Genomic DNA, 27,807 nt, shown 5'->3' with positions numbered 1-27,807 from the left:
TAACAGCACATGTGAAAAAGACTTGGGTATACTAATAGATCACAGACTGAATATGAGTCAACAGTGTGATGCAGCAGCAAAAAAGGCAAATGCAATTCTAGGATGTATTAACAGAAGCATACAGTCTAGATCACGTGAAGTTATTATTTCCCTCTACTCCTCTTTGGTCAGACCTCATCTGGAATATTGTGTCCAGTTTTGGGCACCACATTTTAAAAAAGACATCAACAAACTAGAGCAAGTTCAGAAAAGAGCGACCAGAATGGTGACCGGTCTGCAAACCCTGTCTTATGAGGAGAGGTTGCAGGATTTGGGAATGTTTAGTTTGCAAAAGAGAAGACTGAGAGGAGACTTAATAGCTGTCTACAAATATCTCCAGGGCTGTCACATTGTAGAAGGATCAACTTTATTCTCATTTGCACAAGGAAAGACTAGAAGCAATGGGATGAAACTGAATGGGAGGAGACACAGATTAGATATAAGAAAAAACTTTTTGACAGTGAGAGATCAATGAGTGGAACAGGCTGCCACGAGAAGTGGTGAGTTCTCCTTCAATGGAAGTCTTCAAACAGAGGCTGGACAGACATCTGACTGGGATGATTTAGCGAATCCTGCTTTGAGCAGGGGGTTGGACCAGATGGCCCAGGAGGTCTCTTCCAACTCTACGATTCTATGATTCTATTCTATGATTCTATGGGAGCCGCAGCTGCGCTGGGCCCTGCATCTTGTGGCACTGTGGGATTTGCAGTGGCGTCCGCCGCTGCGTCTGCTCTTGCTTCAGACATTCTCTCCCCCCCCCAGTTAACATTGGTCAGGCCCTGTGTTGCGCTGGCTTACCGGTTACCGCTCCACCGGCTGAACAATCAGGGGGACGCCGGGGCTGCAGGCCTCGGCTTCTCACTTCTCGCTCGCTGGCCTCTTCCCGCGCGGCGCTTCCCTTTTTTGTGCACTTCGGCTGGCTCCGCCCATGACGGCCCGCCCCTTTGGTTTCCCGCGCACGCCAAGCAGCGGGGTAATGGCAGCGATGGCACCGACAGTCTGTGGCACACAACGCAGTCTCTGGCACACAGGACCCGGGGACACCGGGCTCCGTTTATCCTGTTCGTGACGCCAAGTTGGAGCACCCCATGCCAGGGCCGTGGGGTACTCGGTACCGGGCCCGTTGGCTTCAATGGGAGATGTCACGGTAGCTGTGACCCGGTCCGTGGCCCTGGGCATCCATTGTGAAAGGGGAATGGTTGATTGTGTGGATGATGATTAAAGTTTATGAGTGAATGATTCGTGACGCCACCTGTGGTGTTCGGCAATGAAGATGTTAAGCCGACGCTGCAGACAGATCCTCTGGGACAGATGGTGTGGTGCAGCAATGATGTTGTGGCCCTCCACAGGTAGGGCTGTAGTCCCAGGGCAGTGTAGATGAAGAGATAGGGTAGAGACGTAGATGGTGCAGTGTCAGGCACAGAGATGTAGCAGTGTTGAGGGTGTTGGCGCAGGAATAAGCGGAGGACACCAGGGCATGTAGTTCCAAAGCTTTACTCAGTCTGTTGTGCGTACAGGTGCCCACATCCGTGCCATGTTCTCCGGGTCAGGGGCTCAGTCAACCTCCAAGCTAGATGAAGCACTGCGTTCCAACACTCCGCCAACATATGCCTTTTTTGAACATCTCCCTTCTTGCGCCTATGGTGAAGATCTCCTAGTACTGAGTTACACTGGAGTTCCTCCTGTCAGATATTCCTATGAACTCTACTTGTACGGCAGACAGCTGTAGCCTGCTTCGGGGACTTCTTGCTACTAAGTCCCGGCTCACTCGCGTTGCTGTTGTGCCCCCAAGTCTTGTGTGGGAATAAATTGGTGACAACTTCTATTCCTCCGGTGTCTGCTGCAGGACCATTAGTATCCATACAACCTCGGGGACCGGACCCCAGCCTTGCGCTGTGAACTTGGGAAGGGTTCTGCTCTATCCCTAATCCTTAGTCCTCCTTTCCTCCTTACGTTTCGCACAAATCCTTCTTTCTTATGAAGAATTAGGCTTTCTGAATCTCTCCTTCCTGTGCCAGCAGACCCAGGTCACTGAGGTCTGCTGCAGCACTCCCTTCATCCATCCCTCTCTCTGGGGATCTCCTCTCACAGACTCCTGTGACAGACTGATTCCTAATATCTTCCCACTCTTTTGGTGCAGTCTAAGCAGTCTAAGCTCCACCCACTCCACCACTCTTCGTGTTCCAAGCAGGGAGCCACCAAAGGTGCTTTGCTACACTACTATGTTGTGTGGGATGCAGGTGTTGGAGGGTGGTCAGGTGTCTCCACCTTACCTGGATGATGGGGCGACTGAACCCTCAGGGGTGCCACAATAGCAGACACTTGTCTTATGCCGGCTGTTACACCCCATCCTGTTGGAATGATAGAAGAATTGGGATATGTTAGTCGGTCACTTTGTCTTTATCTCTGTCCATCATGTTATTGAGACAGTCTGTATGAGCTACGAATCCTGCTCCATGTGTGGCCAACCAGTCATGGCCCCTTCTTTGTGATGTCCCACCACACCATCAAGTCATTTCTGTGATCTCTCTGCAGACGATCCACAGCTCTATGTGTAATAACACGCCGTGCGTCATCGTAGAGGGGTCTGGACGCGTTGCTGACATCATCGCGCAAGTAGCAAACCTTAGTTCATCAAGGATTACCATCTCTCTTATCAAAGACAAACTGAGGAGCCTCTTCCAGGACACATATGATAATTTCACAGAAGCTCATATCATCATGTGGACCAAGAAGGTATGTCACAAAGTGAAGGATGCGGCCATAGATGACCCGGTCCACTTCTTTCCCACTTCAGTGTGATGAAGACTTTACCACAAATCTCCACTAAAGATGATATTTTACTTTAGAGGAAATTCTCTGTTAACTTTTCCTGATTTATTTCCTGCAGATTCAAGACATTGTGCGGATGGGATCTCTGCTTACCATCCTGAAGGAAGAGAAAGTAGGAGACCAAGGAATGGACGTCGCTATCCTGCACGCATTACTAAAGGGTCAGTGTGCTTTATGTATAGTGTGTAGTCAGGGGGGGGTCAGAGTGCTCTCGTCACAGGCCCGAGACCGCATGGACCAGGGATCATCCCACTGAATACCCTCTCTCCTTTTATCGTGGGCAGAATACTACTCAAGGTGGGTGTACAACAAAGTGGCAATACCATATAACATATAATATGTAAGAACATATAGAACAGTCCAAGCAAATACACCAGATGGTGCAAATTACAGAGTCTCACCCTTCCTCTGAGTCACTAGGATTAGAGCAGCTTTGACTTTGGAGCTTCCAGGGTCAACTCTTTCCACTTGTGGCACCCCACTTTTGGAAGGCACCCACAGAGAGGAGGTGACGACGAACTTAGGAAGCTGACAGTCCATTGAGGTACGTGGCCAGATGACCAGAAGGTCACAACCTGGCTTCTCTGAACATCTCCATGGAGCCAGGTGACCGGTGGGTGCAAATCAAGGCTTCCCTAAACGTATCCATGGGGCTCAGGTGACCAGAGGGTCCATATCTTGGCTTCCCCAAACATATATCCATGATGGACATTGGAGCAGATCTGTATTCTCCCTGCTGTGTCCCCTAAGGTGACATCCTGTAGTAGGTCAACTGTGTCCCTATTTATGGAGCCATGTTGTCCCGGAAGTGTTCGTTTATGGAGTTATGGCGTTCTGTCAAGTCACTTGATTCTTCTTGTAAAACAATAGAAATCCCTCTTTATATCCACATCTGTGGCTCTGGTCATCTACCACAGGCCAAGCGGGGAGGTGGGATGAGTTTAACTGGCATCTTTTAAAGTTCTTCCTCCTCTGTTACAGGTCAACAAACTAGCTGCCCCGGTACAATGTGTAATCAACATATTATCCCCGTCCCAACAAGCGCCGTATATGTACAGCGCACTCCAGCAAACCGCCTTATATACACGGAGTCATAATTGCACGGGTTCTAATCAGACTCTTTTAGACCTCAAGAAAATGTCAACTTCTAACCATACCAACATCAAGAGACACCAGAAGTTATAGGCCATAGAACTGATTAACTTTATTATAACACAAATGTGATTTAAAGAGTCATTAAAAGGAGATACAGGTCCAAAAGCTGCCTTACCAGCCCGTGTGCCAAATGAAAGAAAAATGTAGAAAGTTATGGAGAAGAAACAGTGCCTACTACTCTGAGAAGTAACATCAGGAAAAATCTACCATCTACTAGTATCTGGACCCCGTCCTGGTGGAAAGGTTCATGGCCTGACGAGTAGATGACACAGACACTGAATATGATTGCTCACTTTTGCACTTTGTATTACTGCATGCTGTTGAACGCTGTAATACTGTCTGTTTCAGCTACTTATGGGCACATGGATCTCCTTTTAATGACTCTTTAAATCACATTTGTGTTATAATAAAGTTAATCTGTTTTATGGCACACAGCTTCTGGTGTCATAACTGCCCGGGTGTTTAACTCCTGTGATTCCACGGTCAATAGGGACAGCAACATCGCAGGGCATCACAGAGGAAGGGAGCTCCCTCTGCTCTCAATGGCACAAAGCAAAGCGATCACTTTATGCCGATGGTCTTCATGGTGACCCCAGGCTCAAAGATGGCCCGGGGTCACCCAGGGATGGTGGCCTGCCAGCTCAGAGCAGCACCTGACACATGTCCTCCTTGCATGTCAGATGCTGATTTAATGCAGAAGCATTGCAGAGTATTAGATCAGCTATCTGTCAGTGTGAAGTTGATGTCCCATCCTGGGACAATGTTAAAAAGTATAAAAGTTAATAAAATTGTAAAAATAGTTTTTAAAAATTGCATAATAAAGAACAAATGAAAGAAAAATTATTAAAAACATTTATTTATGTAAAAAAACCCACTATTTTTTATTGCTGCGTCCAAAACCAGCCAACCTATAAAAATGGTCCACTAGTTAACCCCTTCAGTGAACACTGTTAAAAAAAGCATTGTTTTTTGCCTCGTTTTTTTATTTATCATACTGCTGAATAAAACGCGATCAAAAAGATGAATGTAAATAAATGTTCAAAATTCTTCACCTGCTGTTGACTTGTTCATTCTGCCTCCCAAAGATCGTAGCAAGGCTCGGCACATATTTATCCTGCACTCTATGCTGAGCATTTACGTGATTCGGAAGAAACCTCCGACAGAAGATTCCCTATAATGAAACATATGGAGGCACTGTGGATGCCGTCTGACCTATGATCCGGTGGTGTACATCTTTTTAAGTGTGTAAAAAAAAAAAAAAAAAAATGCCGTCAGCCACAGTTTTGTGCACATCTGAAAAAAAAGGACACCGCTGAACAGAGGTCAGATGGAGTCCAGAGTAACTCTGTTACATCATTATAGTGAATGGATCCCTTCATTCCATCATCTAAATTATGTCACTCAGAGGTTTAGATGGAAACCCTAATATAAGTGCTCAGCGTAGAGCACTGGATAAATGTGATCACAAACGTTATGTAAAATGTTCCCAATGAAAACTTCAACTCAATTCACAAAAAAAGCATGTTCTCACTCAGATCTGTCATATGTTAATGGAAATATAGGGGCTTCCACCTTAAAGGTAGGACAAAGGCTTGTAAATGTGCTATATCTCCTCACACTCCAAAAGAAATTCAGCAAATTCTGCCCTCAGAAATCCAAATGCCCTCTTCTTCCTGAGCCCCAGTATGTATAAACCACATTTAGCACCCACATGTTTGGCATTTCTGTAGCGATGAGAGCCCGCCTAATTTACAGGTACGTACTGGTCACTACAACGTCCTGATCACTACAACGTCCTGATCACTACAATGGCAGATTGCAATTTTCACTCAGCAACATCCATTGCTGCCTGTTTCTGGAAAACACCTATGGAGTCAAAAATAATCACTACACCTGTAGATAAATTCCCAAAGGGGTATAATTTTTAAAATTGGATCACTTTAGGGGGAAATCTGCTCTTCCAGCACATAGGGCTCTGTATATAGAGTCCGCAAACTATTCCAGGGAAATCTGCGCTCCAGGAGGTAAATAGCGCTCCGTCCCTCCTGAGTCTCGCTGTATGGCTAAGTAGTACTGTACAGCCACGTATTTATTATTATGCATTTATATAGCGCCATTTATTCCATGGCGCTTTACGTGTGAAAAGGGGAAATATAGACAAGTATAATAAACATGTGTAAGACAAGGGACATACAAGTACATAAGGAGAGGGGGCCCTGCCCGCAAGGGCTCACAGTCTACAGGGATGGGTACAGTAGGAGAGGGTAGAGCAGGTCGGGCCGTGGTTCGGTAGACTGAGGGTCATTGCAGGCTGTAGGCTTGCCGGAACAGGTGGGTCTTGAAGGTTTCCGTTGTTGGTGAGAGTCTGATGTGTTGGGGTAGAGAGTTCCAGAGTATATATGGGGTATTTCTACATCAGAAATTGTGGAACAAATTTTGGTGCCATTTTTAGTTGTTTTCCAGTGTGAAAATGTAAAATCTGGAGTTAAGAAATGGTGGTAAAAATGTAATTATTTTTTCTTCACCGTTCAGTGGTATAAAATTCTGTGCGACACATGTGGTGTCAGTATGATCACTGCACCTGTAGATGAATCCATTGAGAGGTGTAGTTTGTAAAATGGGGCCATTAATTGGGGGGTTCGGTTGTTCGGGCCCCTCTCGGGCCATACCAGAGTGACATGGCACCCTTAAACCATTCCTGCAAAATTTGAACTCCAATATGGTGCCTCTTCCCTTCTGAGCTTTGCACAGTGCCTCAAAAGTTGTTTTCGACCACATATGAGGTATCGTTGTACTCAGAAGAATTTGCACAACAAATTGTATAGTGTAATTTCTCCTATTACTCTTGTGAAAATGCAAAATTTGGGGCTAAAAAAAAATTTTTGTGTGAAAAATGTGATTTTCTTATTTTGTCGGCTCAATGTTATAAACTGTGAAGTACCTGGGGTTCATTGTGCTCACGACATATCTAGATAAGCTCCCTTGGGGGGGTCTAGTTTTCTCCCACATATGGGGTATCGGTATACTCAGGAGAAATTGCATAACAAATTTTGGTGTCCATTTCTTCCTGTTACCCCTGCGAAAATAAAAAAAATTTGGGTCTAAAGTAAAATTTTTGTGAAAAAAAAGTGAAATGTTCATTTATTTCCTTCCACATTGAATTAATTCCAGTGATGCACCTGAAGGGTTAATAAACTTCTTGAATGTGGTGTTGAGCACCTTCAGGGGTGCAGTTTTTAGAATTGTCACTTTTGGGTATTTTCTGTCATATAGGCCCCTCAAAGTGACTTTAAATGTGAGGTGGTCCCTAAAAAAAAAAAAGGTTTTGTAAATTATGTTGGAAAAATGAAATATCGCTGGTCAACTTTAACCCTTAACTTCCTAACAAAAAATATTAGGTTTTAAAAATTGTGCTGATGTAAAGTAAACATGTGGGAAATGTTACTTATTAAGTATTTAGTGTGACATCACTCTCTGGTTTAAGGGCACAAGAATTAAAAATTTGAAAATTGCACAACAAACATCAACTCAAAAGTCAACATCCAGGCTCATATGAGCAATAGTCTGTGCTTCTTGACCAACCAAAGAAAACCACATAATTTCAAAAGTCAACATAAAGATAATCGTCAATGCCTCTGAGCCTACTGAAGATAGTTTTGTAGAGGAAAGGGTCTTCTTCAGACAATTTAGGCTCATCTCAAGGCTTCTCCTTGGCTCGAGTGCTTGTAATAAAGTCTTTCGTCTAGGATAATTTCTCAGCAAACCAAATCCAAAGTCTGAGGCTTGAGCATGGGATATAGCGCAGAGGCTCAGGTCATCTTCTCCACAGTCCATGAAACACTGGCCCCCAGGATGGTGACCTGGAATCTCACCAGAGCTTGTGTCTTTCAGCATCTCACAGTACTGATCACTACGGACAAGAAAACTTTGACCATCAACTGAAACTGGCCGTGTCCTGGAACCGGCCAGATATTGCTGAGACGCAGATCTTTACTCAAGATTGGACTTGGAAGGTAAGGTCACCTAGGTCTTCTGTCTCCTTTCGCCTTTTACCTCACGTCTCTTTACCTTCATGTTGTCACTCCTGTCACTAAGGACTTATTCACATGTTAGTTTTTCCTCATACACAAAAACAGTTTCATTACTATTTGGCTAGTGTCAGCTTCCACCATCAGTGATTGGTTGGTGTCAGTTTTCCCCCATCAGTGATTGGTCGGTTTCAGTTTTCACCATCAGTGATTGGTCGGTGTCAGTTTTCTCCATTAGTGATTGGTCAGTGTCAGTTTCACCATCAGTGATTGGTCGGTGTCAGTTTTCTCCACTGGTGATTGGTCAGTGACAGTTTCACCATCAGTGATTGGTTGATGTCAGTTTTACCATCAGTGCTTGGTTGGTTTCATTTTTCTCCATCACTGATTGGTCGGTTTCAGTTTTCACCATCAGTGATTGGTTAGTTTTCCCCATCAGTGATTGGTTGGTGTCAGTTTTCCCCATCAGTGATTTGTCAGTGTCAGTTTCCCACATTAGTGATTGGTCAGTGTCAGTTTTACCATCAGTGATTGGTTGGTGTCATTTTTCACCATCAGTGATTTGTCAGTGTCAGTTTCCCCATTAGTGATTTGTCAGTGTCAGTTTCCCCATTAGTGATTGGTCAGTGTCAGTTTCCCACATTAGTGATTGGTCAGTGTCAGTTTTACCATCAGTGATTGGTTGGTGTCATTTTTCACCATCAGTGATTGGTCAGTTTTCCTCATCAGTGATTGGTCGATGTCAGTTTTCCCCATTAGTGATTGGTCAGTTTCACCATCAGTAATTGGTTGATGTCAGTTTTACCATCAGTGATTGGTCGGTGTCATTTTTCACCTTCAGTGATTGGTTAGTTTTCCCCATCAGTGATTGGTTGGTGTCAGTTTTCCCCATCAGTGATTTGTCAGTGTCAGTTTCCCCATTAGTGATTTGTCAGTGTCAGTTTCCCACATTAGTGATTGGTCAGTGTCAGTTTTACCATCAGTGATTGGTTGGTGTCATTTTTCACCATCAGTGATTGGTCAGTTTTCCTCATCAGTGATTGGTCGATGTCAGTTTTCCCCATTAGTGATTGGTCAGTTTCACCATCAGTAATTGGTTGATGTCAGTTTTACCATCAGTGATTGGTCGGTGTAATTTTTCACCATCAGTGATTGGTTGGTGTCAGTTTTCACCATTAACAAAGAAATGGATTGGCACTACAAATAAATAAGGGTTCTGTGCCATACACCAAGAAGTCAGTCAATTGTGTAAGACAAGAAATAAGTGTGTCTCTGGCACCAGTAACCCAAAATAAAGAAATGCTTGCAAAAATGCCAAAAAGTGAAAAATACTTCATTTACACCTGCAAAGTGCACAAGAACAGACATAAATCAATTAAAATACAAAAAGTACAGGGATGCATATTGTAAGGGTAGAGAGGAGCAAAGACAAGCATGACCCCACCAGATGCAGGACAAGGAGTGCTAATGTAAGCCTGGTTACAGTATGGTCCATGTGTGCAGGCTAGGGTGACTCTGTTACAACCTCCTTCCCCTGAAGTTGTGTACAGACTAGTGACCACAACAGGTCGCTTGTCAAGTACACATAGTCATGGCTGACATGACTCATGGCTCCTCCTGTCTGGTCAATCCATCAGCATTTTGGTGTTGACTGCTTATTCTATATTGTATGGTGAAGTTATAGGGTTGAAGGCAGAGCTCCATTTCACATTCTCTTTTACTTAAGTAGTTTTAGGATGACCAGGAGGATGGTCTCCCGTGTTAAGGCCCCCTCTCCCTCCAGTCAGCCTTGACACATCTCTTTGATCCTATGGGCATACATTTTAAAAGAGCCTTCCCTGTTACAGGATAACGCGTGGTAGTGAGTATGATGATGGTTTCCTTAATATCCTCATACTCACGGTTTCACCAAGGGTCCGTCGCTCGATGTGCTTCTGCAGCTCCACCCTCTAAGAGCCCCTCCACATGTCTGACCCGCTCCATTTCTGGAACTTCCATTAACTGACATTGGTGTTCAGTCTTGGAAGAATCCCTCAATGTCCCCTGAAGCCTCACTAAGCTGCTTAAAGTCCTTGTGGGACGCTCTTGGGACTTCTCTCATGGTGGGTATTGTGATTAATGTTTGCCTGTGCCAGCTAACTACCTTTCATGCGCTCTCCGAATGGCCTCTTGTTTATCTTCTCTGGTGGCTTCATCTTCCAGCAATGCCACCTCCTCCTCAAAGCATACAGCCCACTGACTTTTCCGGGTATTTACCTCCAGGTCCCATCTTTCCTCTAATTGCTCTGGGAATCCCTCTCCAGGGCCATCTTGAGGTCAATTTTTGGACAGTTCTTTGTAACTGACACATAATTCACAAGCCTTTGTATGTAGGTTGCCCACAGTCCAATTCCTGTATCTTGACGTTCTGGCTCCATTTGTTGCTGGGCCGCTATTCTCCATTCCATCTGCTCTGATCCCTTTGCTGCCAACCAGTTTTGTGACGGGGTGTGTGACAGAGCAGGCAGGGACAACAGACGATGACCAATCCAACAACTTTTATTGAGACAGGGAGAAAATAACATCAAACATAGATATGGTTCCATAGAGTCTGCAAGATGGCCATACAAAAGAGAAACCCAGTAATCCGACGCCATGGAATATGCAACAATAGTCTTTAGATGCGGTCCTCATATCCAGCAGGGTGGTGAGACATCACAATCCCACGTGCAAATGATCTCCAAATCTCCATACATGGCACCAGGATCTGGCCGCAGCTGCAGATCCTTGCCCTTCCCAACATACAGCATCAGCTAACTCAACATGTGGCTTACTGTTCTACTTCTCTTGGGATCAGCCCCTTTGTTGGGCAGAGATACTAACACCCACCCCATTAAACTTAGCTCAAAGGATGAAGTGCATTGAGCTGCAGGGTGGATTGCTGTTAAAGGATACAAAAATCTCTTTAAATCTTCTTCCTAAGTGAGTGTGAATGAGCGGAGTGTGACCGGAGCGTAAGTGAGAACGGTGGTAAGTGTGTGACTTGTGATTCAGTGACTTTGGATTCAGGGAGTTTACAAGGGAGGAATTACTGAATTGCTGTTTGTATTATATTATTACTTTGCATTTCTTCTAACTTATCTTTTCTGTCTGGTGCAAACCCCATTAGGAAAGGAGCTCCATTATTGGCAATGCCATCCAGTGTACATCTTGCCACATGTATGTAGTCCTTGACCAGCCGGTGGAGGGTGCATACTGCTGTGAGATGCGAGCACGTTGTGCATTTGGAAGCCCAGATACTGGATCTAAATGTGCAGCTGGCAAAACTGAGATCCATAGACAATATGGAAAGGCGTCTGCTGCTCACTGGGATAGATGAGGATGGCAGTATGGAGCTGCAGGACAATGAAGCAGCTAGCTGGGTGACAGAAGGCGGGGTAGAGGGAAGAGCACCAGGGGGCTAGTCCTGATCTGGCACACCCCAGTAAGTTTGCTAAGTTGGCAGATGAGGGGAGTGTCAGTACAGGAGTAGCACTGCTGCAGGAAGGCATGTCCTCTGAAAGCCGGAGGAGTGTCTGCTCCAGTAAGGGGGGAAATAGGAGAGCAGGGCAGGCCAGACAGGTGCTGGTAGTGGGAGACTCAATTATTAGGGGAGCAGACAGGGCAATCTGTCACAAAGACAGGGATCGTCGGACGGTGTGCTGCCTACCTGGCGCTCGAGTCCGACACATCGCTGATCGGGCTGACAGATTACTGGGAGGGGCTGGTGAGGATCCAGCGGTCATGGTGCACATTGGCACAAATGACAAAGTTAGAGGTAGGTGGAAGGTCTTTAAAGATGATTTCAGGGAATTAGGCTGCAAGCTTAAAGCAAGGACCTCCAAGGTGGTATTCTTTGAAATACTTCCTGTACCACGTGCCACGCCAGAGAGGCAGCGGGAGATTAGGGAGGTTAATAAGTGGCTCAGGAATTGGTGTAGGAAGGAGGGTTTGGGTTCCTGCAGAACTGGGCCGACTTCTCAGTTGGCTACAGGTTCTACGCTAGGGACGGGCTGCACCTCAATGGGGAGGGAGCAGCTGTGCTGGGGGAGAAAATGGCTAGAAGGTTGGAGGAGTGTTTAAACTAGGGACGGGGGGGAGGGTATTCCTTTTATAGGGGAAGACAGTGCAGCTAGAGACCTGGGCACAAATAATGACATTGGGGGTGGGGGTGACATTGGGGGTGGGGTTAGAACAGTTAATAAGAAAGAATAGAGGTAGAGAGATACATAAAGTGCATGTATACTAATGCCAGAAGTCTCGCCAACAAGATGGAGGAATTGGAGTTAATGTTGTTGGAGCATAATTCTGCCATGGTGGGGATATCTGAGACATGGCTGGACGAGAGCCGTGACCGGGGGATAATTTACAGGGCTATAGTCTGTTCAGAAATGACCGTACTAATAAACGAGAGGGAGGGGGGTGTTTATATGTAAAATCATCCTTACAACCCATCCTGCGTGATAATATATATGAATCTAATGAGAATGTAGAGTCCCTGTGGGGGGAGATAAGGGAAGGGGGGAAAAATAATAAATTACTGATAGGGGTTTGTTATAAGTCTCCAAAAATAATGGAAGCAACAGAGAATATCCTCATAAAGCAAATAGATGAAGCAGCGACTCAAGGAGAAGTCATTATTATGGGGGACTTCACCTACCCTGAAATACATTGGGGAACCGAAACCTGCAGTTCAGCAAAGGTGATAGGTGTCTGACCACTATGAGAGACAATCACCTTTCACCACTGGTTCAGGACCCAACAAGAGGGGGGGCACTGCTAGACCTAATATTACCCCACAGGCCGGACCGCAGATCAGATATAAGGGTTGGGGGTCACTTGGGTAATAGTGATCACAAATTAATAAGTGTTCATGTGTCCTGTAATAAGATGTGTAGTTGAGGGGTTACAAGGACACGAAACTTCAGGAAAGCAAATTTCCAACGGATGAGAGATGATCTTGGTGCAATAACAGGGACGATATCCTGAGACATAAAAATACACAAAGACAATGGGAGACGTTTATTATCCTCCAGAATAGGAGCTGTGCACAATATATACCGTATGGGAATAAACCTGCGAGAAACAGGAGGAGACCACTATGGCTAAATAGAGCTGTAAGGGGCGCAATAAGGGACAGAAAGAAAGCAGAGAATTACAGCAAGTAGGGAGTGATGAGGCATTAACTACAGAAGATTACATAAATTCTGTAAGAAGCAAATCAAGGCAGCAAAGATTGAGACAGAGACTCATTGCCAGAGAAAGTAAAATAATCCCAAAATATTCTATACTACATAAATAGAGAGAAACTAAAAAATGATAGTGTTGGCCCCCTTAATAATAGTCTGGGTGAAATGGTGGATGAGGAAAAAGCCAATATGCTAAATGACTTTATCAACAGTATATACACAGGAAAATCCCATGACGGATAACATGATCAGGGATAAAAATTCTCCATTAAATGTCACCTGCTTAACCCAGCAGGAAGTACGGTGGCGTCTACAAATCACTAAAATGTACAAATCCCCGGGCCCGGATGGGATACACCCCCGAGTACTGCAGGAATTAAGCACAGTCATAGATAGACATATTCTTAATCTTTAAAGATTCCATAATAACAGGGTCTGTACCACAGGACTGGCGTATGGCAAATGTGTGGCCAATATTCAAAAAGGGACAAAAACTGAACTTGGAAATTATAGGCCAGTAAGTTTAACCTCAACTGTGGGTAAAATCCTGGAGGGTTTTCTGAGAGATACTGTACTGGAGTATCTGAAGAAGAAGAACCTCATGACCCAATATCAACATGGGTTTACGAGGGACCATTCCTGTCAGACAAATCTGATAAGCTTTTATGAAGAGGTAAGTTCCGGACTGGACTGAGGGAATGCAGTGGACATGGTGTACATGGACTTTTCAAAAGCTTTTGATATGGTGCCACACAAAAGGTTGATACATAAAATGAGAACAATGGGGATAGGGGAAAATATATGTAAGTGGGTTAAGAACTGACTCAGGGATAGGAAACAAAGGGTGGTTATTAATGGAGCACACTCGGACTGGGTCACGGTTAGCAGTGGGGTACCACAGGGTTCTGTATTGGGTACCACAGGGGTCTGTATTGGGTACCACAGGGGTCTGTATTGGGTACCACAGGGGTCTGTATAGGGTACCACAGGGGTCAGTAATGGGTATCACAGAGGTCAGTATTGGGCCCGCTTCTTTTAAGCATATTTATTAATGACCTTGTCGGGGGCATAGAGAGTAGAATTTCAATATTTGCAGATGACACTAAACTCTGCAGGGTAATCAATACAGAGGAGGACAATTTTATATTACAGGAGGATTTATGTAAACTAGAAGCTTGGGCTGATAAATGGCAAATGAGCTTTAATGGGGATAAATGTAAGGTCATGCACTTGGGTAGAACAAACAAGATGTATAATTATGTGCTTAATTGTAAAACACTGGGCAAAACTGTCACTGAAAAAGACCTTGGTGTATGGGTGGACGACAAACTCACATTTAGCGGCCAGTGTCAGGCAGCTGCTGCAAAGGCAAATAAAATAATGGGATGCATTAAAAGAGGCATAGATGCTCATGAGGAGAACATAATTTTACCTCTATATAAGTCACTAGTGCGACCACACTTAGAATACTGCGTACAGTTCTGGTCTCCGGTGTATAAGAAAGACATAGCTGAACTGGAGCAGGTGCAGAGAAGAGCGACCAAGGTTATTAGGGCACTGCAATATTGGGGGTCTGCAATACCAAGATAGGTTATTATTCAAATTCAAAGAAGCTTTATTGGCAGGACTAAATACACATTAGTTTTACCAAAGCAAGTGCACAAAAGGGAATAGGGATGTTGGGTTTGGGTTGTAGGAAAGGTGGATGGGGGCAGATCCAGGATGGGGCTATAGAAGTCCATGGCATAGGGAAGGTGGATCGGGGGATGGGGTCAGATCCAGGATGGGGGCCATAGAAGTCCATGGCATAGGGAAGGTGGATGGGGTGATGGGGGCAGATCCAGGATGAGGGCCATAGAAGTCCATGGCATAGGGAGGGGGGATGGGGGCAGATCCAGGATGGGGCTATGTAAAATAATGCATATCCTGTAAAATACTCAGGACTAGTTACCAGATAAAAATATAGTGGTTTATTTGGTTTCTTCCATCAAAGAAAGGTTATTACAGAAAAACAGGTGAATAAAAATAAGTGAAAGAGATATTGTCCATTAGATCATGCTCTGAGATCCCACATGGCAAAAGCAACATGTATTCTTCTTCTCTCCGAGATCCTGAATAGCAAATGGCTGCTGTGTCTCAGTTCGGCTTCTCACATCGCCGTCAAGTAATATACCAGCTGTTATGTCATGTCATCTTGCGTCTGTCTCTCATGATGGTGAGGGAAGAAGAGGAGCCACCTCTACAGTTAGCCATGAATTATATACGTCTCCTAAAGCACGTGGTCTCTACATATATGGAGCTGTCTTTCTACCATGAGCCAAGCTTAAAAATAGCCTATGTCATGTAAGCTAAAGCATTCTACAGAACTGGGTCTTATAAGAAATTAACGGATTATTAATATTTAACAATTCCCCCTTTTGAGGGAGACAGACATTAATTGGAACCCTCAAATATAACGATCTTTTTTCTTCTTTTCTTCTTCTTTGACAAAATAATTTAATATCAATAATAATAATAATAATAATAATAATAATAATAATATTAGATTACCGTTATAAGTACTCAATGACATAATTGATGTGAATTCATGTTATGGTAAGCCGTGAACAATATTCATATAAAATATGTATAATTATACTTCCCTAAGTCTAAATTGAAGCATCTCAGGTCCAGTCATCATCATCTGATGTCATCTGGTCTTCATTTTGATGTCTTCTGTCTTCTTCTTGGTTCTTTTAAAAATACAGTTTTCTTATAGCATATAGATGTTGTAGGAATTGTGTGGTGTATCAAATCAAAGTCCATAAATTCAAATGTTGATAAGAAACAAAGTCTATAGATGAAATGCAGCTTTAATATCTGTGCAGTGTCATCTTTAAAAACCTGGGCTTACATTGGCTCGCCTTGGATATTCTGGAATCCTCCATCGGTACTGGTCTTTGAACAGGTGTGACGTCTTTGGTCAGCAAAGCAAGGGTTAAAATGACTCTTCCTTGCTAAACATAGCACCATAACCAGTCCTTGTCCTAATGCACAGGACATATGTCAGGGTTGTAGCTTCCTGATAATTACCTTATTGTTCACCAGCTTTCATGGAAGCTTTTCAGGTGATTGAAAACCTCTGGAACTTGATAAGAACGTGATAACACCGTTCATCTCAGCATCATAGGATCATCGTCCTCTGGTTGTCAGGTTAGACACTTTAATTGTGACTGTCGGTGGTGGATACTGCACTTGTGACTGTCGGTGGTGGATACTGCACTTGTGACTGTCAGTGGTGGATACTGCACTTGTGACTGTCAGTGGTGGATACTGCACTTGTGACTGTCGGTGGTGGATACTGCATTTGTAATTAACACAGTCTATTACTCAGTAATCATAGCTTTGTTACCTTCTGGGACTTCTGGATCGCGGCATTCTTCTTCTTGCAACTGATAAAAATCAATGAAGTTTAGAAATGTGAAAAGTCTTTATTAACATAATTTCAGTATCTTGCTTGAAGTCTTCATTCCCTATTCTATACCAAATCTGGTAATTTCCCTATCCTATAATATCACAGCGTACCATAGCAATCAGTAATATCCATATAATTATTATCAGAATTTGTACTGTATATGGATTTCAATATTTGAAATAATAAACCAATAATAAGTGATAATACATTATTATCCATATTTTTCATGTGATAGAACATTTTTTTATGTCTTAGGTGTAATTACCTTTTTCAACCCATAGGTGTCACTGTGTTTTATGTAACCAGTGTTTTCATCTTTATTAATAAGGAATATATTTATTATACTAATAATATGTAGGAATGTAAAGCCATGAACCAAAATAAGAATATATGAGTGAGCGAATGAATGAATAAAAGAATTGTTGCATATAACTCAGAAGTGAAACATTTTCTTAGTAATAGAACCATATAATTGCTATATTTAATGAAGCAATATTCTCAGTAGATATTACTTTACTAAATATTGGTGAAAGAATTAAAAATAATGAAAAATAAGAATAAAAATAAAAATAAAAACAAGGCCTTTATGTTGATGCAGAGTAGTTATGTCCTCAGTGACATATACCCTTAATATTTCCATGATCTGGATTATTTCATAATTGTCATAAACTTGTGTTATCAAAATATTCAAATTATGCAACTTTGCATGTAATTCCTCTTAGTGTAAAGAAATGACTCTTTATAATACTTGTTATTATACCCAATACTTATACCATTGTACCTTATTAATATTTTTTTTTCCTATTAAAATGTGTGAAGAAGAGGATATTAATCAAATGTGATGATGTAGTCAGGATAAAAAACATATTTCCCCCTTAATACCAAAAAATATTGTTCTATGAAATAATTCATTTATCAAAACCAAAATTAAAAATAATTAATGTATAAATTATGTGAATTTATACTTGCTTATACCATTATTTGTCTGAAGATGTGTAACCATCAAAATTAATTTGAATATCATAAAATTATCCTTTGGAAAAATTAATTTAAATGTAGTTTAAGATTAACACACTTGGACAGAGAAGGAAGGTCCACTATTCCCAGATGCAGCTGGTGAATACCAGGCTCTGTGCTGGTGCCTGTTTAAAAGAGCTAAAGCTGATAAGGAAAGAATAGATTTTCTTCCTAAACTATTTTCTATTTTGTTGTGCGATTGCACTTATCCACAATTAACTAAATCAAGAAATAATTACTATAGAAATACAGAAATATATGTTGTGTAGATAATATTTCATTATATATCCTAATATTCTAATAATTTATCTGATCTGCATATTTCTCCTAAAGATAAAAGCTTTTGGGGTTTTTTTTTCTTTCTCTCTTATAGAATCCTGAGGTCTCACAAACATATCACATTACTCGCTCAGCAGCTGCTCATACACTCAGTCACTGTCACTCAGACTGTGTCACATATTAACTTTAAACCAAATACCTCACATATGAAGGTGTGATGAATACACGTATTTTAACCCAAATTATCCTAATTATCAATGCATTGTAAACTATTTCAATTTAGTCTCTTAATATTTCTTTGAATATTCCCCAAATACACATGACATAAATATATATGTATAGCTATACTTGACATTTAGGCCTGGAAAAAAAATTCCATTGCTTTGCAAAAGTTGAGACCCCCTTTAAAATTCTTTTCCTAAGGAACAGGGACATAGTATACTGGTATACTTGTATTATTAGAACAAGGTTCAAATTCCCCTGCTGTGGTTGTCATTCAAACCATGCAGTAAAAAAGCACACACCCAGAACATTTTAAAAAGCAATTGGTTATTTCCTTTTAAGGGATAGATATATAAAATCATGCAATTATTGCAACATCCTGTGTAAATAAAGGCATAAATCCTTGGAAGAGAATTTTTCTCGATTAAGTCCTGCTTTGAAATGAAAATTCTAAGGAAACATAAAAAAATAAGGTTAATATCATATTCATATTCTAAATATTATTACTGATGTAGATTTTAATTTTCATTAAAAAATACAGTTCTACTATTTCTACTTCTACAAACACTCTATATATATACTGTATGACTATGTATATATCCACAAACCATAAAACTACAGGATTATACTCTATAACTCACTAATTGTATAACACTGTTACACAATATATATTACTTTTTTCCTAGCCAATTCCTACACCCATACTTATTTCTCTGCAAAAAATATCCTGAAAGGTTCTTGCCATTTTAAAGCTGATAGATTCTTGGAGCAGAGTATTCAGTTTACAGGCCATGATGTCACTCACCACCTGCTTCTGTCTGTTAAATTCGGCCATCTTGGTTACAGAAAGAAGATCAGAACTCATCATTTTTCTTAATTCAATTTGTGTCTTTTCGGTGTTCTTTTGCATCATTCCATATGGTTTATAACAAACATGTGATTTTCTTTTTCTTCGTAGATTTGATTTTGGGGAAAACTCATTTTAGAAGGTTTTGCTAATACAGGCTTCTGATAAGATTTTACTCTGCCTGTCTTTACAAAATTAGCACAATTTACTTTCCTCTCACGATTCTCGTGTTTTCTGGCAAAATCAAGAAATTGCGCACATTCAAACAAAGAATCTTTTTGTGACGCAATAACACGAGATGCAGGATTTAGAAACCAAAATTTGCTTACAAAACTCCTTATGAGGGACGGTGTTTTGACATTCTCACTCAGCATTCTATACAAACGTTCATATATGGACATGAACGTAAAAATACATTCCTTCCGACCAATCCTTAATTTTTGAAGAATATCAATATCTGGATGATTTTCATTTGATGAACAAAAAATGAGAATTTTTAATCTGTCTTTATCAGTTAAATTCTCATGTGTTTCACCAGATAACTTTAAAGACAATCTCCTAGCAAAATTTACAGGGATCCACATTTTGAACAACTGATTCTTCTCCTCATTAGATAAATCAAAGTTATCAGAACAACTTTCAAAGATCTCAGAGTTTCTATAAACATCTATTTTGTTGTCATAAGCAGGAATTATTTGGCATATCTTTATCAAATCCTTCCTCACGCTACTTCGGATTTGGGCCTGTGAGTCGTCTATTTTTAGTGGTACGTCTTTCCCTTGTACGTCCTCTACGTCAGTTCTGAAGTCTCCTCCTACTTCTCCATCTTGTTCCACGTCTGCAAGGTCACCTTCAATGGCTGCTGCTACTTGTAACTGTTTCTCCACATTACAGTGAATCTCGGGAATATCACTATCCTCTACACAATCATTTTTAGATTTCTCTGACACAGATCTATGAAATATATCTACCATCTGTAGAATATTTTTTAGTCTCTCTCTTTCTCTATTGAAAAACTTAGAATCTAACCTCTGATTCTCGAGTTCACACTCGGCATATAAACTTAACCATAAAACTTCTGAATTAGAATTGTCTACAGACTTAAATTTCAATTTACTCTGCTTAGCAAGACAATTAATGACATCCATTTCTCTTACCTTGAAATGTCTCAGCTCCTTTGATGGACAACGCTGGGTTCCTGTCTTCACACGTCTGGCTTAGGTCTGGTACTTTTGGCACTTGTAGTTCTTCTCAATCTATCTGGTACTTCTTACTTCTAGGTTCTATGTGATTCTTGTAAGTAGTGGAATTCCCGATAACTTGCACATATGATTTGACGTTAGCAAAGTCCAATCCCCCGTGTGTGCAAGTTGAGGGAAATCCGCAAAAAAGTACAAAAATTCAGATCTGGCTGGCTCTCCAATGTAAAATAATGCATATCCTGTAAAATACTCAGGACTAGTTACCAGATAAAAATATAGTGGTTTATTTGGTTTCTTCCATCAAAGAAAGGTTATTACAGAAAAACAGGTGAATAAAAATAAGTGAAAGAGATATTGTCCATTAGATCATGCTCTGAGATCCCACATGGCAAAAGCAACATGTATTCTTCTTCTCTCCGAGATCCTGAATAGCAAATGGCTGCTGTGTCTCAGTTCGGCTTCTCACATCGCCGTCAAGTAATATACCAGCTGTTATGTCATGTCATCTTGCGTCTGTCTCTCATGATGGTGAGGGAAGAAGAGGAGCCACCTCTACAGTTAGCCATGAATTATATACGTCTCCTAAAGCACGTGGTCTCTACATATATGGAGCTGTCTTTCTACCATGAGCCAAGCTTAAAAATAGCCTATGTCATGTAAGCTAAAGCATTCTACAGAACTGGGTCTTATAAGAAATTAACGGATTATTAATATTTAACAGGCTATAGAGGTCCATGGCATAGGGAAGGTGGTTGGGGGGATGGGGGCAGATCCAGGATGGGGTTATAGAAGTCCATGGCATAGGGAAGGTGGGTGGGGGGCATGGGGCAGATCCAGGGTGGGGGCCATAGAAGTCCATGGCATATCATAGTTCTCTTTCTCGCAGTCTATGACATTCGCTCATGTACCGCACTGCTATCTCCACTGCTCTCTCTTCTTCCCCCAGCAGGATATATGTTTTCTCTTCCTCCCTCATGGTGATGAAATCAGGGAAGAGATGTGAGAGTCTCCTGAAGTGAGTGTCCCTCACTGCTGAGTATTTGGGGCAGTGTAGCAGGAAGTGGGTCTCATCCTCCAGGGCCTCCTGGTCACAGTGTTGGCACAGTCTTTCCTCCCTGGGCTTGTAACTCTGCCTGTGTCGGCTGGATTCGATGGCCAGACTGTGGGCACTGAGTCTATATTAGCTCAGGATCTTGTGGTCTCTGGGGTCTGGGAGTTTCTCCAGGTATGGGGCTAGTCTGTAGAGTTCGGCACATGGTCAGTTTCTGTGAGCTGATGATCTCGTTCTTCCAGTCACTTACGTACCTCTCCTGGCCTTCGTCTACCATCTTCCTGATTCCGGCTTCTGTCAGGTTGTTGTGATTGGTGATCTGGTCAGGTTGGGTTTGGGTGGGCTGTTCCGAGGGTCCTGGTTTTTCTGTTTCACCTACATGTGTCAGGGCTTTATGGTGATGGGAGCTTGGATTGCTCCTACATAGTTGAGCCTGGAATGACAGTGCCCTCTTTAGAACCGTTAGGTGTACAGGGAATCTGCCCAGCTCGGGCCGGCAAGCACTGTTGGAGGTGCTCCGATGGACTTGGAGAAGGTGCTTGCAGAATTCCAGGTGGAATATTTCTGTTGGGCTGGAATCCCACATTGACCAGTCTGGGTAGGTGTGAGGGCCCCAGACTTCGCTTCCATACAGGAGGATTGGGGCGATGATAAAGTCGAAGATTTTTAACCAGACCCTCACTGGTGGCTTCAGATGGTAGAATTTCCTTCGGAAGGCATAGAAGGTTTTGCAGGCCTTGTCTTTCAGGGTCTCTATGGCTTGTTTGAAGCTCCCTGATCGGTGAATCTCTAGGCCCAGGTAGGTATATTTGTCTGTTCCTGTAAGGGCTCAGTTGTTGAGGACAAATGAAGGGGGCTGGTCTGATTTTCTATTTCTCTTTTGGAACACCATGATGTTGGTTTTCTTTAGGTTGACCGGTAGTGCCAAGGTGGAGCTGAATTTCTCTAAGATTTTCTGGTTGTCTTGGAGACCTTTCTCGGTTGGTGACAGAAGCAGCAAGTCATCTGCATACAGCAGGAATTTCACCTGCGCGTCGTGGAGGGTGAGACCTGGTGCTGTGGAAGATTCCAGAGCGGTAGCCAGCTCGTTGATGTAAATGTTGAAGAGCGTTGGGCTTAGGCTGCAGCCTTGTCTGACTCCCCGGCTCTGCTGGAAATAGGCCGTTCTTCTGCCGCTCACACTCACACTGCAGAGGTTCTCGGTGTAGGAGCTTTTGATAACATCATAGGTCTTTCCTCCTATTCCGCTCTCCAGCAGTTTCAGGAATAAGCCTGGGTGCCACACCGAATCAAAGGCCTTTTAAAGTCCACGAAACAGGCGTATATCTTCCCGTTCTTTGTATTGTGGACGTGGCTCTGAATGAGGCTATGCAGGGTGTAGATGTGGTCAGTAGTGCGGTGGTTTGGCATGAATCCTGCTTGGCTCTTGCTGAGGACGTTGTGCTCGGTGAGGAAACTGAGGATCCTCTTGTTCAGGATGCTGTTGAACAGTTTTCCCAGGTTGCTGCTGACACATATACCTCTGTAGTTGGCTGGGTCATACCTGTCCCCATTCTTGTGGATGGGTGTGATGAGGCCTTGATTCCAGGTAGGAGGGAAGTAGCCGGCACTTAGCACAATATTGAAGAGTTTAACCATTGCGGCCTGTATTTCTGGTGGGCTGTACTTCAGCATTTCTGGTAGGATTCCATCCAGGCCACCGGCTTTTCTACATCTTATGGAAGAGATTCTCTCTGCTACTTCCTGTAATGTAATAGGTGCATCCACGGGGTTTTGGAAATTTTTTACTTTTTGCTCCATTGCTTTTAGTTTTGCCATTATGTTTTCCTGTTCTTGGCTTAGTTCTTCCTTTGGAATGTCTTTATAGAGGTCTCTGAAGTACTGGAGCCAGATGTTGCCATTTTGGATATGGATGTTGCTTTTCTGGTCTTTTGTGCCCATGTGGTTCCATAGTTCCCAGAAGGAGTTGTCTTGGAGGGCGTCTTGGAGTTGGTTAAGTTTGGTGGAGATGTAACTCTGCTTCTTCCTCCTGAGGATGGTTTTGTACTGCCTTTGTATGGTTTCATAGGCTTCCCTCAGACCCGGGTTGTTGGGGGTCTCTGTGTTTCTTGTTTGAGGCTGTTCTCAGGGTCTTCCATACGGCTTTACATTCTCTGTCAAACCATCTGTTGATCTGTTTTTCTTTTGGTCTCTTGTAGTTGACTTTTTTAAGGTCGGACAGTCTGGCCATTGCATAGAATATATTGTTGAGGTCTTTTGCAGCTTGACTCACTCCCTTTGGGTTAGGCTGGTACTCGTAGTTGTAGAAGTGGTGGAGCATCCGCTGTATTTCAGGTCTGCTGGGAGCCTCTTTATACTTATTTAGTATGGAAAACTGAAGGCTTAGGGGTGATCTTTGTCATGGCTCAGGACAGGATTTCCTTCTCCGTCTGGGGCTTGGCGGGGTTAACTCTGCATGGCCCCCCTTTGGTTTGGGGACGGCTATTTGTACTCGCTCTGGTGCTGGCTCTTTGTCAGTGATACTTCCGTTCTCGGCTGAGCAGCTGACCTAGTGACTGGTGTATACCGTTTGTTCCTCTGTGGGCTTGTTCTGTGTATGATTTGGCTTGTCCCACGTTCTGTGTCTGCTTGGTGATTCTGTACTGCTGTTATATCTCCGGTTCTGACCCTTGGCTAAGTTCTAAACAAAAAAGAAAAAAAGCAGACCACTGATAGGAATGCACACTGCCAGTATATCATAAAAAGAGATGACTTTATTGATAGCAAATGATTAAAAACATTAAAAAACATACAGTGAAAACCGCATAGGTCCTGTGCACACCATAAGTATTATAAAGATAGTACAAATAGCAGCTCCATAGGAAAAAGCCAAATAAGAATCAAATACAAACATATAAAAGGCAATTCATTTAACTATGCAGGAGATTTCCAACAGACATAAATGGTCACTAGATAAAGAGCTGCATAATAAACCCCCCATGGAGAAGCGGACCACTATACCACATCAAACAGCTACCGGCATAAGTCGGCCTGGAGACAGGAATGCACACCATAGCACGCTGAAATGGGTTATGCCAATGAAGCCAATGCAACCGCCAAATATATCAATCTGTGAGTGCAAAAGCACATACAAATGGCCGAAAAAAAGGCTAAGATGAAAGCATCCACACAAGACGAAGGCACAAGGCCTGACACAAGGGTAGCGGTCCCTTGAACATTCAGAAAGAGTCTGTTATATACATGCCATAAATGGAGCCATGGGAGACCATTGGTGAGCACAGGGCGCAGAGGCGGGAACCCAACACGTGTCGCCGTTACAAGGACGGCTTCGTCAGGAGAAGTTCTTTGACGTCCCTCCTGTCTACGCCCCTGGTTACCGCGTTCCTGTCTGGTTTCTGATTTTGGCTTGTATTGCACCATCCTTCTGTCTCGTTCCTAGGCTCCTGCGTTACCCTCCGGTTACTGATCTCGGCTTTTCTGACCTCGCTCCCGGCTCCGCCGGCTTCCGCTGTCACTCTCTTTCCCATACGGGAACTAGCTCCACCTGTAGCCACTTCCCTGGTGGTCACGTGCCGCAGGTCCTGCTCTCGTGCGGCTCGCACTGAGCATGTGGCTGCACGCTCTGACTCTAGACTACTGCTCCCTCCTTGTTCCCCCTGGTGTTCGTCACAATTTTATTACAATGTATAAATATATGTGGGACAGTACAAAGACCTTTCTAATGATCTTTTTACTCTTAGACCTGTGACGGGGACAAGGGGGCATCCTCTACGTCTGGAGGAAAGAAGGTTTTAGCATACTCACAGCCGCGGATTCTTTACTGTAAGAGCAGTGAGACGATGGAACTCTCTGCCATATGATGTTGTAATGAGTGATTCCCTACTAACATGTAAGAAGGGACTGGATGCCTTTCTTGGAAAGTATAATATTACAGGGTATACACACTAGTCTCCTTAATATTGCGTTGATCCAGGGAGCTCGTCTGATTGCTGTATGTGGAGTCGGGAAGGAATTTTTTTCCCCAATGTGAAGCTTACTGTTGCCACATGGGTTTTGTTTGCCTTCCTCTGGATCAACATGTTAGGGCAAGTTAGGATAGGATATGGGTGAACTAGATGGACTTAGAGTCTCCCTTCAACCTTAATAACTATGTTACTATGTAAGAATGTTCCAGAAGCCCTTTCTCAGCCTGTCTGCAGGTTTGTGTATTTGAGATGCCCCCTGCAGAGAGGAACAAAGACAAACATGACCCCACCAGATGCAGGACAAGGAATGCTAGGCCTGATTACAGTATGGTCCATGAAACAGGATGGGGGTGACACTCTGTTCCATAAGTGAACACCCCAGCGTCTCTGCTGGGAGGAGTAAAGGGACACATGCAGGGGCACCAGTGCTGCGCTAACAGTACTCCCCTTATGCCCGCTCTTCGTCAAACCCGCTAGGAATTTCAGAAGAAGAAGTGGAGCATGAATATTTTCTCTGGGCACTAAAGACCTTTCTTTAGGTACAAATCCCTTCCAATCAACTAAGAAAAATGTCTGTAATCTCATCCTACTGTGAGTTCCCCCCTATTTTTGCTAACCAGCCAGGCAAAACTCACAGCTGGGGGCTGCAACCCTCAGTTGTCAGCGTTAGCAAGGCTGGTTATCAAGAATAGAGGGGTCCCCATGCTGTTTTTTTTAAATTATTTAAAAAAATAATTTAAAATATCGTGTGGGGTCCCCCCCATTTTTGACAACTAGCCTTGTTAAAGCAGACAGCTGGGGGCTGGTATTCTCAGGCTGGTAAGGGGCCATGGATATTGGCCCCCCCAGCCTAAAAATAGCAGCCCGCAGCTGCTAAGAAAACTAAAATAAAAAACAATATACTATACCTGTCCGTCGTTCTGTCCTACACAGTAATCCATGTCTGGGGGAAAAACAGTTTTCAACCTAGATGGTGCCAAGATGCGATCGTGCAGGCTGAGAACCTCTGGTGACTGAGCAGCTGCAAGCGCAGCCTCAGTGACCGGTGGTGACGTCATTGAGGTTACCTCCAGTCACTGATGCTCCGTTCCCAGCCGGGCAGAACTGCGTGAGAGTTTTTACTGTAATTAGTGGTAGTAGGTGTCATATGATGGGATCAGTAGTCCCATCAGCTGACACCAGTGACTGGAGGTAAACTTTGTACCTCCAATCACAGCTGAGCGCTCACGCTGTCTTTTGACAGTGTGGGAACCGCAGCTCTCTGACTGGCGGGTATGATTTCACCGTGATCAGAAGTGATGTTTGCCGTGCTGTCATGCACTTGACAGCGTGAAAAACACTGGATGTTCGGGCCTCCATTCAAGTGAATGGGGTCCAGGTCCGGGTACTGTACTGGTACCAGAACCTGGACTTTTTCAGAAGCATACACAAAGCTTGCCAAAATCTGAATGTGAACTGGACACCTCTGTCGGACACGATGTGGCAAGGGAAGATGTGGAGAAATTCATCCTGCACATGGGTCGCCCTCCCAGGGCTGTGGGGTACTCGGTACCGGGCCGGTGTCAGTGGGATGTGTCACAGCAGCAGTGACCCGGTCCGTGGCCCTGGGCGCCCAAGTAATGGGGAAATGTAATGGTGTAATGGAATAGTTCGTGACGCCACCAGTGGTGTTTGACAAGCAAGATGTTAAGCCAACGCTGCGTGCAGACCCGCTGGGGCTGATGGTGTGTTGCAGCATAGATGGTGTAGCTCCCCACAGGTGAAGCTGTAACCACAGGGCAGTATATAGGCGCAGGCGGTGTGAGGAATCTTGGTACCCAGATGTAGCAGTGCTGGCGGTGTTGGCACACAAATGAATGGAAGACACCAGGGCTTGCAGTTCCAAAGCTTTACTCACAGTTCGCGGTACACACTGGTGCCCGCCTCCGTGCCTTGTCGTCAGAGGCAGAGACTCAATCAACCTCCCGGGCAAGTCAGGCTTCTCCTCTCCAACACTCCGCCAACATGTACCTTTCCTGAACGACTCCTTTATTGCGCCTTTTAGTGTGAAGAGCTCCAGTACCGTGGTACTCTGAAATTCCTCCTGTCAGATGTTCCTAACAACTCTACTTGTATGACAGACAGCTGTAGCCTCTCTCGGGGACTCCTTTCTCCAGAGTCCTGGCTCTCTATTCAGTTGCTGTTGTGCCCCAAGTCTTGGATGGGAGTAGTGCATTTACAGCCAACTACTCCACCGGTGTCTGCTGCAGAACCATGTGTCCATACAACCTCGGGGACTGGGCCCCAGCCTTGCGCTGAGAACCTAATGTATAGGCAGGGTTCCTCTTCCAACCCACAACTTCTCTCTGTTCTCCTACTCCTTCATTCCGCGCTGTTCCTTCTCTCTCTTATGGAAGCTTAGGTTGCAGTTCTACGTCTTTCTCCTTCTGTTCCTTTCCCGTGCCAGCTGGCTCAGGTCACTGAGGCAGCTGCAGCACTCCTTCCTCCATCCCTTCCTCCAGGGATCCGT

At 43.6% G+C, this 27,807-nt stretch overlaps 1 protein-coding gene across 1 annotated transcript in view; it reads left to right on the top strand.

Moving 5' to 3' along the window:
- LOC141072548 (transient receptor potential cation channel subfamily M member 2-like) overlaps nucleotides 1-27,807 on the top strand; it is a 493,704-nt gene that overhangs the window by 65,156 nt on the left and 400,741 nt on the right. Inside the window, exons 8-10 of the mRNA XM_073559813.1 lie at nucleotides 2,575-2,775; nucleotides 2,930-3,032; nucleotides 7,918-8,039. Coding sequence (XP_073415914.1) covers nucleotides 2,575-2,775; nucleotides 2,930-3,032; nucleotides 7,918-8,039 — 426 coding nt within the window. The remainder of the gene's footprint in view (nucleotides 1-2,574; nucleotides 2,776-2,929; nucleotides 3,033-7,917; nucleotides 8,040-27,807) is intronic.

The sequence above is a fragment of the Dendrobates tinctorius genome, unplaced genomic scaffold (genome assembly GCF_039654945.1).
Source record: "Dendrobates tinctorius isolate UK_male_01 unplaced genomic scaffold, ASM3965494v1 ptg000275l, whole genome shotgun sequence".
Taxonomy (NCBI): domain Eukaryota; kingdom Metazoa; phylum Chordata; class Amphibia; order Anura; family Dendrobatidae; genus Dendrobates; species Dendrobates tinctorius.
The sequence above is the reverse complement of the archived record's forward strand: the minus strand, read 5'-3'. Positions and strand labels throughout refer to the sequence as shown.